This window comes from Misgurnus anguillicaudatus, chromosome 18 (genome assembly GCF_027580225.2).
Source record: "Misgurnus anguillicaudatus chromosome 18, ASM2758022v2, whole genome shotgun sequence".
NCBI lineage: Eukaryota > Metazoa > Chordata > Actinopteri > Cypriniformes > Cobitidae > Misgurnus > Misgurnus anguillicaudatus.
Window position 1 is genome coordinate 5,835,647 of NC_073354.2, and position 15,014 is coordinate 5,850,660.

A 15,014-nucleotide genomic window follows, 5' to 3' on the forward strand; every position below is an offset into this window, starting at 1 on the left:
TCAATGTTTGTATTAATTTTGATTTAGATGTGTTTTTGTTAAGGACGGTGGTCTCCAACAGGTTGCCCATATCACTGAGTCTGTGTGCATTTATTTATTACATATTTTTATATTAACTTGGCTTCTTTTATGGATGTTAACATTTTAAACAACGATAAAACATCAATAGGTAAAATCAATAAAAAAAAACAAGTAAAAGTAGCCCTCCAGATCCATTGTGGTAGCCCTTGATCACAAAAAGGTTGGAGACACTGGTGTATGGTATTGCAGTCCTACAGTCGCACATCTATAGATTCTAATACATTAAAACATTATTGTGTCTTTCTCGGATCATTTTGATTTGCGGATATTTTCTTACTGACAATGTAATTCAGAGCTAATTCAGCTCAACTATTATCTTGTTTTGATGTAGTTTTCATTAAAATTCAGCAACAATCTTACACATGAAGCTTCATTCCTGTCTGATTAATGATTCAAGCAGAGAGTATAAACCTTGACAAACCTTTATGAGCAACCATCAAACACAGCTATAATTCCCTGTCATTCCCATCAAATAAATATTTCACTAACCTGCAGGGAGTATGAACCCATTAATGGCGAGCCAACCAGCTTAACCCAGTACTCTACTGGTGAAATGATTAATGAATGGATGAAAGATCATGTCTGACCCGTTTAACAATAGCTTATAATACAGGTGACTCTGTGTGCTCAATCCAATCGTCTGTCTTTACATTTCAGGGCCCAGTGGCTTAACCATCACCGTTTCTTTCCTATGTATTCCTGTTGAACATGATGGTGATGATACAAGTTTAAAACATAGTACCTGTTCGGTCTCACTTCAATTTGTCATTAGGGAAAACAGGTTTTGTTTATTTTAATGAATCAGTGTGTTGAATAGTGCCTTGAAAGTGTAACAGTGGTTGCTAGGTAACCATTCATTAGCACAATTGAAGACAGTCGAGTTAATACCCAATAGTAACAAATAATAAGGATTCCCATAATTTAATAATGATCCTATCATTAAACTCTGACTAAACGTAACATTATCTGCACGTGTACTTAAAATAAGCAGCCGTTGGAACACAAATAGCTTTTAGAGCCGAAGCATTTCTGTTCTTCAAACATACGCCGTGTGGGTCTAAATTAGAGAGTCGTTTATGTAATAATATCCAGCAACAAAATGACGTATTCTAGCTGTAAAGTTGGGTCCCCTTGTAAACAAGAAAATGAAGAAAAGCTTATAGCCAGCTTAAGTGCAGACCCAGAGGAATATGAGCGCTGCGGTATGATTATTAAAATGAGAATCTAATGATTTGCCTCTGCCAAGGTCAGACGAGGCTTAATTAGGAAAAATGCAATCAGCGACATCCGTGCCTTGTTTTAAATGCTGTCTGGACCTCTGCCAGCTTCAGCTGTCTCTCAGAGTGCATTACTGAAGGATAGTTGCCATCTTGTGTTGCTATGTGAAATGAACGTTCGACACCATACAGATCAAGAGTAGGTGTATGCTAGAAGCATTACAGCAACTTCATTACAAAAGAATGGTAACATTTCTTCAATGCTTCAAGAAAAGCTTAAAAATGCATATCATCATTAAATTAAAAAGAAATTAAAGGAATATAGCTCACAAATGTGAAAATTCATCATTTGGTTACTCTTAAAAATAAAGGTGCTTCATGATGTCATTGAAGAACCATTTTGGTTCCAAAAAGAACCCTTAACATCTGAAGAACCATTCTGTTTAAATAAACATTAAATATTATATATCTAAATTATAAAATGATATGAAACAAATGGTTCTTTAAACATCATTTGAGTGAATGGTTCTTTGAGGAACCAAAATGGTTCTTCTAAACACCTTTATCTTTAAGAGTGCATGTATTCGGCCTTATATAAACGTCAATTTATTCCTATAGCACATTTAACAATCAAAATGCTGTACATGTATAGGAAAAAAATGATAAATTAAATAAATAAAAAACATTTACAACAAAAGCCAGAGAATATTGATAATTGTATAAAAAAGCCCTTATTTTATCTTATACATTGTAAAATTACAGAAAAAAAATTGTATTTTTGTATTACAGATAATTCCTGTAATTTATTGTACCCGTTATTTTACGGTATTTTCCCGACACCCCAGCTGCTGGAATTTTACCGTTTTTTTACAGATTTTTTTTTACAGTGGATGGTGAAGCTCTAAAAAACACAAACATCTATCATTAAATTAATCCATATGAGTCCAGTGGGCTAATAAATGTCTTCAGAAGCCAAAAAGCAAGTTTTGAGTAGATTTTTGCAAACGATATTTTACACATGCAAATCAGCACAGTGAATTCAAATATGGCGGCACATCGAAACTTTGCATCTCATTGGTTCTCCAGCACAATCTCACAAGAATTTGTATGTATTTTACGAGTTAGCAAAAGGGGCAGTCACACTATGCTCTTTGTTCTGTTGACTACCATTCATACATGCGAATGAAATTCGTGAGATCAGGTTGCACGAATTTCCGTGGCGTTCCGTGGTATAGTCACCGAAGCGAAGCGAAAATGGTAAGAAAATAGGACAAAACAGTTGAGTAACCAATCCATGAGAATGCCACAGAAAAAGACAGTCCGTAGCAGGGCCACGGAAAAATGCGGAGATCCGTGAGAATGCCACGGAAAAATGAGCACAAAATTCCATGACTATGCCACGGAAATTCGTGAGATCAGGTTGATTCGTGAGATCAGGTTGCATTAGACATAAACGCAAGCTCGTGCGAAGTTCGTACCTACCTATACAGCAAAAAATACATTTCTTTGGAAAAAAAATTTAAATATATGTGAAAAACATTTAGTATAAAGTAAAGCTTAATTAAATATATTTTTGAATATTATATGTATTTTATATAAATATATATTTCAACATTTATTTCAGGGGCAACAAATAAATTATAATTTTACAGTCCATATGGCAAAAAATTTATATAAAAAAATATATATTTTTTCCTGGCCAAAATGTAAAAGTTTGTATAAAATATAAATAAGTAAGTATATTTTTGTAGTTAAAAATATATTTTATTTTAATCTATTCAAGCCTGTTATGTTTACAGGTTTGTAACATAAAGGGGAGGTTTCCCGGACAGGGATTAGTTTAAGCTAGGACTAGGCCTTAGGGAATATAACTAGTTTTAACAAACATGCCTTACTAAAAACATTACTAATGTGCATTCTGAGGCAAAACAAAGGGCACTGATGTAGTTTAATATGTCAGTGCAAGTTGTTTTCAGTTTGGAAAGCTATTTATTTTAGTCTAGGACTAGTCCCTGTCCAGGAAACCGCTCAAAAGTTTTTTCTTCCAATTCAACGCAAATATAAATGCTTTAAAATATATTTATTTTTAAAATATATTTCAAAATATAAAAAAAATACATTTTGTAAACATATTTCAAAATATATTTAATTTTTTTAGATTTTGAAATATATTTAAAATTATGTTTGAAAATACATATTTTTTTGCCGTATGAAAAAGTTTAGGCCTTGAAAATTCCAACCTGCAAATTCAAATCATGCGGAAAACCAGTATGTCATGACACGACATGACCTTTCTATCTACTGAAGTGGCAGCTCGTGACTGCTCATCTGAGGGGTGCAAATTCAAAATATGTGTTCGTAGTGTCATGTGAACCATGTGCATCATGTGTTTTTTCAAAATAAGTGCCCGCTGCACACGCGTCAAAACCGTTAATGATAAAAGAGACGCTCATGCAAGAAATAACAGTAAACTTTGATTCCACATGAGATTATGCAAGTATCTGGCAAACGTGAGCGTCTCTTTTATCATAAACCCTTTAGACGCATCTGCACAAGACACTTATTTTGACAAAACACGTGATGCACACACGATCTCTCAAAGCGCAGAACACATATTTTGAAAAAAAAGAACCACACACATGAAGGGCTGTGTTGTGACGAACTTTGCATTGAGCGCCCTCGAAAAAAGAAGACACTGGCCGCCACTGCTACCGAAAAACAAAGACAACGCGCTCCCCACCCATATTTGCAGTAATGTAAAGTATAAAAAATATTTACCTTCTGAAATTCTAGTGTGATCGCCCCTTGATTCATATAAATTCGCACAAAGTGAATCATACAAAAAACATACAAATGTGGTCGTACAAATAATATGAATTAGCCACCTTGTAAGACACGTGAGATTGCACTGGGTTCTCTTATGTCTTGTGACCAGTTCTCATACAAAGATAACACAATGTTAAGTCCTTCGTGTTCAACTAGTCATAATGAGGGAGATTAAATTATGATATTTTAAACGATTCCTTTTAAAACTATGGGTGCTCTTTCATGTGCAACGTCAAGAGGAGCAAGTGCTGTTGATCACAACCTAATACAAGCTATCATTGGCACAGTTATTTTAATGATCCATGTCACATAAAGGAGACCAGGTCTTGTTGCCACATATAGAAGTTGTATCACAAATGTGTATTTCCTGTAGTAGTGGTTTTATGCATGTTGGCTGCTAATACACAATAGCTTTAGCATCCAGTCCATTCTGGAAAAAAATCTGTTCATTATTTTCTGGACCTTAAAAGCCCTTCAGATATTCAGCAGGGAGCGCTTGGGAAGAGAGAGCTTGTAGTGTCAGGCTCGTTGTTGAGCTAAGCCTGACTGCCTCAGTGGAGGTTTTTTTATCTGACCCAGTTTCTGTGCTTGTGAGGGGGGGGGGTCCCCAGAGTCCACCGCACACAATATTCAGAGATGTCATGCTGTACAGATACAGCAGGCTAAGCAATATACCAACCAATTCTTGACATTATAAGTGTAATAAACATGTATGGAGTGAACAGTTGAAGATGATGAAGAGGATGAGACAAAAATCTACACGTAACAGAACTGGCTAATGCATAAATTTGCTTTACCTTGCAAGACAGAGTTAAACACTATCAGAAACATTTAAATGTGACAGTACACAATAGTTTGAATCCTTGACTCGTCTGGAACACAGAATTAAACAATTCTGTCCTTTTCTGTGTGTAAGGCTGCAGAGAAATGGATCGAATTTATTTCCACAGTGCATAGGAAAATCCGGCCTGGAGTTACAGATTCCAGTCATGAGGAAGAGCGGTGAATAATTACTGTTAATGCCAATGAATGTGTTTGAGACACACATGCAGCAGCTTACAGGGAAGTGTGTCTAAAAATCAACTGCATTCTTAGATGTAAATGTATCCTTTCTATAAGAAGTTGAATAAAACTTGAAGAAAAATAAATTTAATGTCATTCTATTTATTGTTGTCATTGGTTATGGGTAATGATTGAATTTATGGATCGGTTTATGAGTATTATATGAATAAAAGTGCACAGTAAGTCACTTTGGATAAAAGAATTTGCTAAATTATATACCTAAATATATACATATATAATGGTACACATTTCCATGCAGATGTCAACCTTAACATTAAAAAACTTTTTAAACTGCCCTGATGTCCATTTTTGTGGCTTGAGGACTTTTATTTAGGTTTTCAAGCATTTATTCGTTTTCAGATTTTTCAAATTGCTAAATTTTGGTGATTTTCAAGGCTGGAAACTTTCCATGGTAATTAACAGGAATATATGGGAATAAACTGGAATTAATGGGAATAAACTGGGAATTTGAAAAAGAATTGCAGTGCGACTAAAACAGGAAAGTCAAATGTATAGTTAAAAAAATCTTGCAGCATAAAAAAAACAAAATTTAATGCAATTTTAGTTGAATTTCTACCCTGCACATTCCTCAGTCACATGCACACAGCTTACTGGAGGGCCATTGAAGCCACACCCCCTGCATGAACTTGCATTCTTCCATAGCACAGATCATTTCTTGAGTCTTGCACACAAAATAATGTCAAAATCTTTGCATATATTCATGTAAATAACATACATTTGTTTAAAACTTGTGCTTGTGCACACACCTTGTGCTGTGTGTAAGCTATTGTGCAACAACATTTTACCATTGTAGAGACAAATGACTAAGAAAACATTTAGGTGAGATAAATAAAAAAGTACCCCAAAACCACCCAAAAGATTTGGCACATTATTATATTTTATGTTTTTGAAAGAAGTCTCTTATTCTCATCAAGCCTGTATTTATTTGATAAAAAAATCCTTCATAAATTATTTATATTAGAATGGTTTCAGAAGGACTTTTGATTAAATAATTCCAAGCTTGATGAGTGTAAGTATTAGGATTCTTCAAAATGTGTATTACCTTGCATGCATGTCTGCTTATGACCAAACAAAATGTTTATTACATTTCCAAATAATTCCCTTAAAGTTAGGTTTCCAATTTGGAATATATTTTCAAAATTTCCCAGATTAAGTGCATGGGAAGTTTCAGGAAATTTACTAGAAACTTTCCGTTCCTTCACTGTAAAAAAATTCCGTAGAAATTGCAGCTGGGTTGCCGGTAATTTACCGTAGATTTACATTTATGTTTTTTACTGGCAACATTTTGTTCAAAGTTAAATGAACATTAAACATTTACAAGTCTTTGTCTTTAAAGAGTTAAACTAAAAAAACAGCATCAAGCAAAACATTCTGGGAAACAAAATCTGTAGCAAAAAAAAAAACAGAAAAAGGTTGATGATGATTTCTGGTTCCCAGAATGCTTTATGAGGCTGTTATTGTATAGTTTTATTCTGTAAAGATAAAGACTTGTATATATTTAAAATTTATTTAACTTTGAACAAACTCTTGCCAGTAAATAACATAAATGTAAATCTACGGTAAATTACCGGCAACCCAGCTGCAATAACATTGTAATTTCTACAGAATTTTTTTACAGTGTTTGCAACCCAATTACATCCATAGCGTTATTTCTTCCTCAAAAATGTGCATGAAAATAAATAAAATCAATATTATTTGTTTTTTCAGATAAGGCAAATTTTGTAACTGAGCCAGGATAAACATACAGTAAAATCCTAATTTAATTTCTTCTATTAAACCATTAAAATTTGCTCATTTAGAAAACGCTTTTATGAAAACTGACTTACAAATGAGAAATTTTGTCTAAGGAGCCAGAGATAGTTTAGAAAGCTATGAGAGTTGTAGCTATAGGTAAATATAAACAACATACTGTAGAAGATATGGGGGCAGTTTCACAGACAGGGCTTAATAAAGGGATGGTTCACCCAAAAATAAAAATTCTGTCATTTACTCATAGACCCCATTCATTTCTATAGTAGGAAAAAAGAATACTATGGAAGTAAATGGGGTCCATGAATGGTTTGGTTACAAACATTTATCAAAATATCTTCCTTTGTGTTCAGCAGAACAAAGAAATGTATACAGGTTTGTAACAACATAAGAGTGAGTAAATGATGACAGAATTTTGTTTTTTGGGTGAACTTCCGTAAGGCCTATTTCCAACTTAAATGTTAGCGTTGTCTTGATTGAAAACAACTTGCTCTTACATATCTTAAAATATATTAGTGCGTGTTTTGTGTCTCAAGATGCACACCAGTGTTTATTTAAAAATTATCTTTTTAAAAATGACTTAAATATCCTAATCAGTCCCGGCTTAAATTAATCCCTGTACGGGAAACCACTTCATCAGGTTTATCTATTATATAAACTTTAATTAAGGGCTGGGAAAAGATGAACCGCGATTAATCGCATACAAAATAAAAGTTATTTTTTGCATAACATATGTGTGTGTGTACTGTGTGTAAGTATTGTTTATATTTAACCACACACACATACATATATTCATGTCAGATTTTTTTTATTTATATATATTTTTTTTAAATTTATATATTATATAGAATATATAAAAATATAAATATATATACACACATGTAAATGTTTCTTAAATAGGCTACATGAATGTGTGTGTATTTATACATAATTACACACAGCACACAGTCATATATTATGCCAAAAATCACTTTTATTTTGTATGCGATTAATCGCGATTAATCTTTTCCCAGTCCTATTTTAAAATATGTCAGGTGGCTGAAAATGTGAATGTACACTGTAAAAAAAACTTTGCTGCCTCAAAATGTTTTGCTAAATCAACTCAGATTTACAAGTCATGTCAACAGAGATGAGTTGTCACAACTTATAAAATATAGTTGCGAAAAGTCAACTTAATTTTATAAATTATAACAACTCACATGTAGTTATATCAACTCATCTCTAGTCAAGATAAATAATAGTAAGTTGAAATGACTTGTAAATCTGAGCTGATTCAACAAAAAATTCCAAGGCAGCAAAGTATTTTTTATAGTGCAGTCCATGTTTTCCAGCAGACTCGGTGCAGAAGAGCTGGATGAGATGTTTGATAATGCCATGCCTGCTGGAGTACAGGGGCTCCTCTAGGGGTCTTATTTACATCAACACACCATAACGTTGACTCTGTGGGAATGGAGACTTTGTTATTGCAAACTACCTCATTTTAATTAATGTAGTGTGCCGATAGTGCCAATAAAACTTATGTTATACACCTGTTTTAATGCATTGGTTATTATTCACAGCTTGCACGGCACTGAAGCATCTATAGACATGACATGTCATGTGTGACACAAGCCCCATCCACGTACCACAAGCTAAAATCTAGCTTTGGTGCCAATGAGGAATCTGTGTGATGTGGGCAACGCACGATGCAGGAGACGATGCAGAATGAATAATGTAGATGGGCACCAGGATCTAAAGCGACGATAATCTCTCTCAAAGGCGCTGGAAATAAACCGACATCGCTTTCTTTCTATTTAAGCCCGACTTCAAGCATGGAAACGGGTCTGGTGGCGAATCACCAAGTGAAAAATGTTGGAAGCGGAGATCCCCCTCCTTCGCCTCATCATCGCACACCTCCACAGCAACAGTCGCAAGCACTCCATCAGCAGCCACAGCACCAGCCGCGAGCCGTTCACCACCACAACAACAACAACAACAACATCATCATCAACACCATCACCACGACACCCGCGCGCGGAGATCCCGCGAATCGACAGCATGGAGGCAAAGAAAACGCTTTGGAGGAGCCGAAGCACGCGCGTTTGCTGAATACAAGCGACGAGGAGGATCGGTCGTCCACAGTCGGGGGGGATCGGATGGGCAGCAAGTACGAGCGCTCCAACTTCGGACCGACGGCTAACAACAATAACAACAACAGCAGCAGCAGGAGCGGCGTTAACGCGTCCCAAAGCGGGAACAGCTCGGTTTCAGAGTTTAATCATTATTACGGGAATGGAAGAGGAGGGCCTTGCTTTGATCAACATGGCGGACAACAAAGCCCTGGGACGGCTTTAATGCATTCGGCGCAGGGCAACATGGATCAAGTGCAAAACTCCCACGAAGGGTACCACAACAATCCGTACAACCACTATCCCAACTACCGGCCGGGGTACGGTGGGGCTGGATACGGTATGATGAGCCCGTCACGCCAGGGGAACATGATGGGCCCAGGTACCAACTCGCCTACCGCTGCTGCTAGTCATGGCAAGACTGTCCTGGCCTCTACCGCCCCGGCTCCCGGTTCCAATGTCGGCGGCTTTCAGAGGTACCAAGCACAGAATCAATCCGGAGCTACACCCACCCTTAACCAGCTCCTGACGTCCCCGAGCCCGATGATGCGGGGATACGGCAGCGGTTATCAAGATTACCCGCAGCAGCAGCAACAACAGAGCGCTATGGATCTAGGGAAAGACATGGGCTCACCATATAGCCCCGCTGCCGGTCACAGCTGGGCAACACAACAAAGGAGCCACCCGGCCATGAGCCCGGGGAATAACGGCAACGGCAGAGCTCAGGTGAACGTATTCGACCGTTTTAGCGCGCATGTGTATCAAGTTTCTCTTAACCGTGGCCTGATGCTACTCATAATATTAGCATAGACAGCGCGGCATATTTATATTTAATGCACGCGATCAATGACTTTAAAATAGTGTACCTCCCGTTATCACCTTATGTTATTATTCGGGTGTTTTGGGACTTGTGTGTTATTTGTGTACAGACGGAAGAACGTGTCAAGTTCTGCCCAAGGTGACTGTGCTAACGGTGTTAGCATGCGTTAGCCTGCGCTGAGGCAGACTTCATTTCTGGCTCCGATAGCTGCACGTTACCGCGGTCAGATTCGCGGGGTGGGTTGTATTCTTGCACAATATAAGTGTGTAACATTTTTATAGAGGATTCAATGTTGTGTTTGTGAATAAATACGCGGCTGTCAATGAGGAAATCAGTTTAGTAAGAATTAATGAAGGTGGATACTGCCCTGTGAAATTCGTTCGATTCGCAATATCAGACGGCGGCGTCGCGGAAATAAAGCGAATGTTGGATTTTATAGATAAAATGTTTTTGTTTTCATTTCATGGCCAACTGAAATGTTAGACACTGTCGAGTGGTATTGTTTAGTTTTGTTAGCGCAATTGCGCCTCGTCTGCACATAATTAATTAAGATGTAGCATAATAATAAGACAATGGGTTTGTATTAAGCAGAGCCTAGCATAATAATAACTAAATGCTGTCTAGATAGGGACGTGTTTCAATAGACAACATTATGATGCCCAAAAATGGTCAGCACCCATTGTTTCAAGATTTTTAACGCTAAAAATGCTGTCTGTTTTGCAAGGTCCATCAGTTTTGAAACTGAACGCAGCTGAGTAGGTTTTAATATGTAAATATAAAGCTATCCAGTTAGGGATATGACTTTGAATTTTACTGCCCAACTGGCTGAGGTACTGTTTTTCAAATCTCCTCACCCTTACAGGTTTAGAAGGAAAGCAGGTGAATATATTTGCATATGATAACATGCACCCAGAATACAAAAGGCTGCTTGCCTTTGAGGTGTCTCCACTTCTGCGTCTTATTGTGATGAGATAAGTTTTGGCCGCGGGCCCTTCTGTGTATGGATGAACAGTCCTGACCTTCACACATGCAGATTAGCCATGTGCTTTCATAGTGGCACATGAGGAACATTTGCGCTCTATTGCTTCGGGTAATTCCAGGGCTTGCCCACACAACATGACTGGAACGCATGCCAAGACACCTGATACCCCTTATGCACTCCATTCATTCCTGAGAAATCTAGTAGGAGAGACACTTAAAGGGTTTTGGAGCTCACTTGGCAAGATGCATTTTACATTTAATGCCTTCACACCTCAGATAAACACAGTTGATAATAAAGGTTAATGTAGTCAGTAATTAAACAGATTTACTGTTTTGCCTACAATTCATTCTGGAATGCCAAGTGTCCTTACTTGTGTGTTTTTTGCTGGTTAGATTATCTCCATTAAAAAATGTAATAAATGTGTAATGCTCGCCTCATAACGGTATTTTGTAAATTTGTGTCTTGGCTTCTGATTGGTCAATAAATTGTTTCAGCCTTGCTAAAATGTACAATATACTGAAGTAGCATTTATAATACAAATCACGGGCACGGCTAAATATTATTATTTGCACCACAAAATTTAGTTAAATACGTAACCACCAACGTAATAACTAAATACATTAGTCAACATTTGAAGGGGATTATAACCTTTCCTAAAAGTTGTCTTAAAACCAATACCCGTTAATAAACGTTTTGGATCCACTTCAGATGTTGACTAGTATATCAAGACTTCGACTAGGACTAATAATAGGCAGTAACAGACCGACTGAATAACATCAACTGGCTCATATTTTGCCTTACAGACTACTGCTTGTATGTGATTTGACATTTACACTCATGTAAAATTTAAGTTAGGGGTCTTAAAGGGATAGTTCACCCAAAAATGAAAATTCTGTCATCATTTTCTTTTCATAATGTCGTTCTTAACCTATATGAATTTATTTTTTTCTGATGAACACAAAAGCAGATATTTATAAATGATGGTAAGCACACAGTTGATTGTTATCATTGACTTCCATAGTAGGAAACACAAATACGATTGAATTTAATGTATACCGTCTACATCATTTATTAAAAATATCTTCATAATTTATCACAATACTTCCATAATATTTGTTTTCCTACTATGGAAGTCAGTGGTTATGGCAGCTGTGTGTTTTTCATCATTTTTCAAAATTTCTGATTGTGTATTTACCAGAAAAAATAAATTCGTACAAGTTTTGAAAAGCACGAGGATGAGAAAAGGACGATAGAACTTTCATTTTTGGATGAACTATTCCTTTAATAATAAAATCTGAGCTGTTAACTTAATTTTATTTGCATGAAATGTATATAGTTCCACAATACTTACTCACATATTGAAATACACTATTTATTAGGCTGTATCTCGTGTATCTTGCACTTGTTCACATACATTTGAAGAGTTTGGTTTCAAAACGCAATAAATCCATTTTGACTAATTTGGGTTAAAATGTGTCTTTATACCAAGAAAGTGAAAAGATGAAAACCACTATTTTCTGTTACAAACTTTCACATAGCATCTTTAGGTTATAATAACATTAAAAATTCCAATCCATAATTTGATTTTCAAAGATTTTATAAAAAAAAAACAGATTATTTTTTCCACAAAATTAATAAATCCAAAAAGTTTTTTTTTAAATGCTATAAATCTATTGAATCAATATATAAATGTGCATTCATCTTTGTCATGTTATATTTATTTATTTGACTAGTAGGGCTGTGCAAAAATATCGATACAGCTAACTATCGTGATACGTTTTCCCTACGATAGTGGATCGATATTTCAATCTCTACTATCGATATTTAAAAACCCTTAATAATCCCTCTGTGTGCGTCAAACGACCTCCTCCGCCGCTGCTGTAGATGTCGCTGTCCAGTTGTCTGTCATATACGGCTAATGTCTCAGAAGTTAACGGGAGTGAAAAAATGGCAGAAAATTACAAAAAAACTGCAGCTTTCGTGTGGACGCACTTTGGCTTTAAAAAAAGAAAAAAATCAGCTCTATTTTTTACATTTTTGATTAAAAAAAGAAAAAGCATTGCAATGTACTGCAATGCGCAGGGCATTGCATCGTATCGTGATATGCATCGTATCGTGACACGTATCGTATCATGAGGCCCTTGCCCATACCCAGCCCCATCGTCGCTGAACTTTTTTGACAGTGATCAGGTGTAAAATGTTTTGGTCCTGCTCGATTTTCGTTGACTCTGAGTAAAATAATGGAAAATAACATAAGATCCCCTGGGGTCAGTATGTTAGCATGACAGAAGCTTGATGGTGTGGTGTGAGAACAAGCAACAGCCGACATTTTTTCTTTGCCCGAGTGCCTCTCATGTAAATTATTCGATTTTGATGGTTTACGTTTCTTCCCTGGTTTTCACAGAAAACCACCAATTACTATGTCAATTACTATTGTGTTTTTGTTTGTTTGTTGATCACGAAGTAGATAAGGAAAACTAGGATTACGTGTGCCATTATTGTTTACAATGCGTGGAGCTGTGCGCTGTGATTGGTTAAGTGGATTTATTGCATTCTGCAGTAACTATATATATATATTTTGTTTTAAATGGTGTTTATCACATTTTGGAACCAAACTCTTTGTTTTTTATTCAAATATAAACTATACTATAGAAATAAAAGCATACACAAACACACGTTTATATTGCGGCATAATTGCAATATATTGCAGTGTTTTGCGGTGTGAGAAATACTGGATGACTTTGCCAGATGACTTGAAAAGATTTGTTTAAGAGGTATTATCTTTGGCCTTGCATTTTTTTGTATAGCTCACAGATTTCTCATCTCATATAGTTTAACACTGGCAAAGGCATCTGAAGTAGTTTTCCTTTCGAAAAAATATTCTGCGATGTGACTGTTGCACATGTGCATGCCGCACATTGCGTTGTCGATGCTGAAACGATATATTGTGCAGCCAGAGTTTACACAGAGGTTCTGTGTTAAGACCAGATGGTGAAATCAGATTGAGAACATAGAAGTAGTTAATAACTGCTTAATATGTGAATATAGTCACACTACTGCACATATATTTTAATTTGATGATGGTCTTGATCGTAAAGCATCAGTGGCGTGTGTTAGGAGTAGATTTAAAGAGGATGTTTCTAATTGTTATATAATAATGATAATAATAGTAGTACGTCATAGCAGACTTGCACCTTATGTAAGAATTCCCTGGAAACTGTATGACCTATTAGTACACAACTCATTTTACTCAAAACTAGAACAAGTCTCCCCAAGTAGCTCTAATTTGACAAAATAGTCATTGAAAGTGTGTGTGTGTGTGTGCAAAGCACTCTTGCGTGACCGCTCAAACCGTTCATTTATAGAGCACTCCCAGGCTTTTTGAAATTGGTCACATTTTCTGTAAGTGGCGCTTCAATTGGCCTGAATTTGGCAGTGACATGAGAAGATTAGCTTGGATGGCTCTCAGTCTTTCTGGCATAGATGAGACACTCGAGAGTAAACCTGACCCCCCGAGCCCCTTCAGTTGATGGCACGTTGCCCTAAATCTCTCCATTTACTGAACTGCGGTGCCTTATGATTGCTATTTGTATTCCAGGATGGTCAGGCATTGAAGTTGTTTCATGAATGTTTTCATACCGCTGTACTTTGCTATTCTGCCATGCTAAAGTGTAGATCCTCTTCTATAGGTGGCACCTATGGATCCGATGGCCATGAAGCGTTCTCAGATGTACGGGATGGGCAACAGTGCCTATTCCCAGCCAGGCGGAGCTTATCCGGGACAGCCGTACGGATCACCCACCTCTCATCGATACCCAATGGGAATGCAGGGGCGTGGCCAGGTCGGCATGGGAGGGATGCAGTATCCTCAGCAACAGGTAAGAGGTGATATAGAGGATGTTTGCAGATAGTGTCTACTTACTGTTACGTGACTGTTAGTCAACACAAACATAATGCGTTACTTTGACCTGCATGTAAAAAGTTTTGCATATGTTTTGCATCATGAAAGGTCAGTTTTGCAGGATTGGCAGGTAGCAGGAATGCAGCATTATACTCTATGCTTTGAGATGCACAGATGTCCATTTCTATTCTGTCGTTTTTTGGTTTATGTGCCAGCACTTTTCCACATATCACATCATGCTTTGCCT

At 36.7% G+C, this 15,014-nt stretch overlaps 1 protein-coding gene across 7 annotated transcripts in view; it reads left to right on the forward strand.

Annotated features, from left to right (window-relative positions):
- Nucleotides 1-8,613: 8,613 nt before the first annotated feature.
- Nucleotides 8,614-15,014, forward strand: part of arid1b (AT-rich interactive domain 1B) — a 103,548-nt gene continuing 97,147 nt past the window's right edge. For all 7 annotated transcript variants that reach the window (XM_073855666.1, XM_073855668.1, XM_073855669.1 and 4 more), the window contains exons 1-2: nucleotides 8,614-9,790; nucleotides 14,556-14,744. In XM_073855666.1, coding sequence (XP_073711767.1) covers nucleotides 8,768-9,790; nucleotides 14,556-14,744 — 1,212 coding nt within the window. In that variant the 5' untranslated portion in view covers nucleotides 8,614-8,767. The remainder of the gene's footprint in view (nucleotides 9,791-14,555; nucleotides 14,745-15,014) is intronic.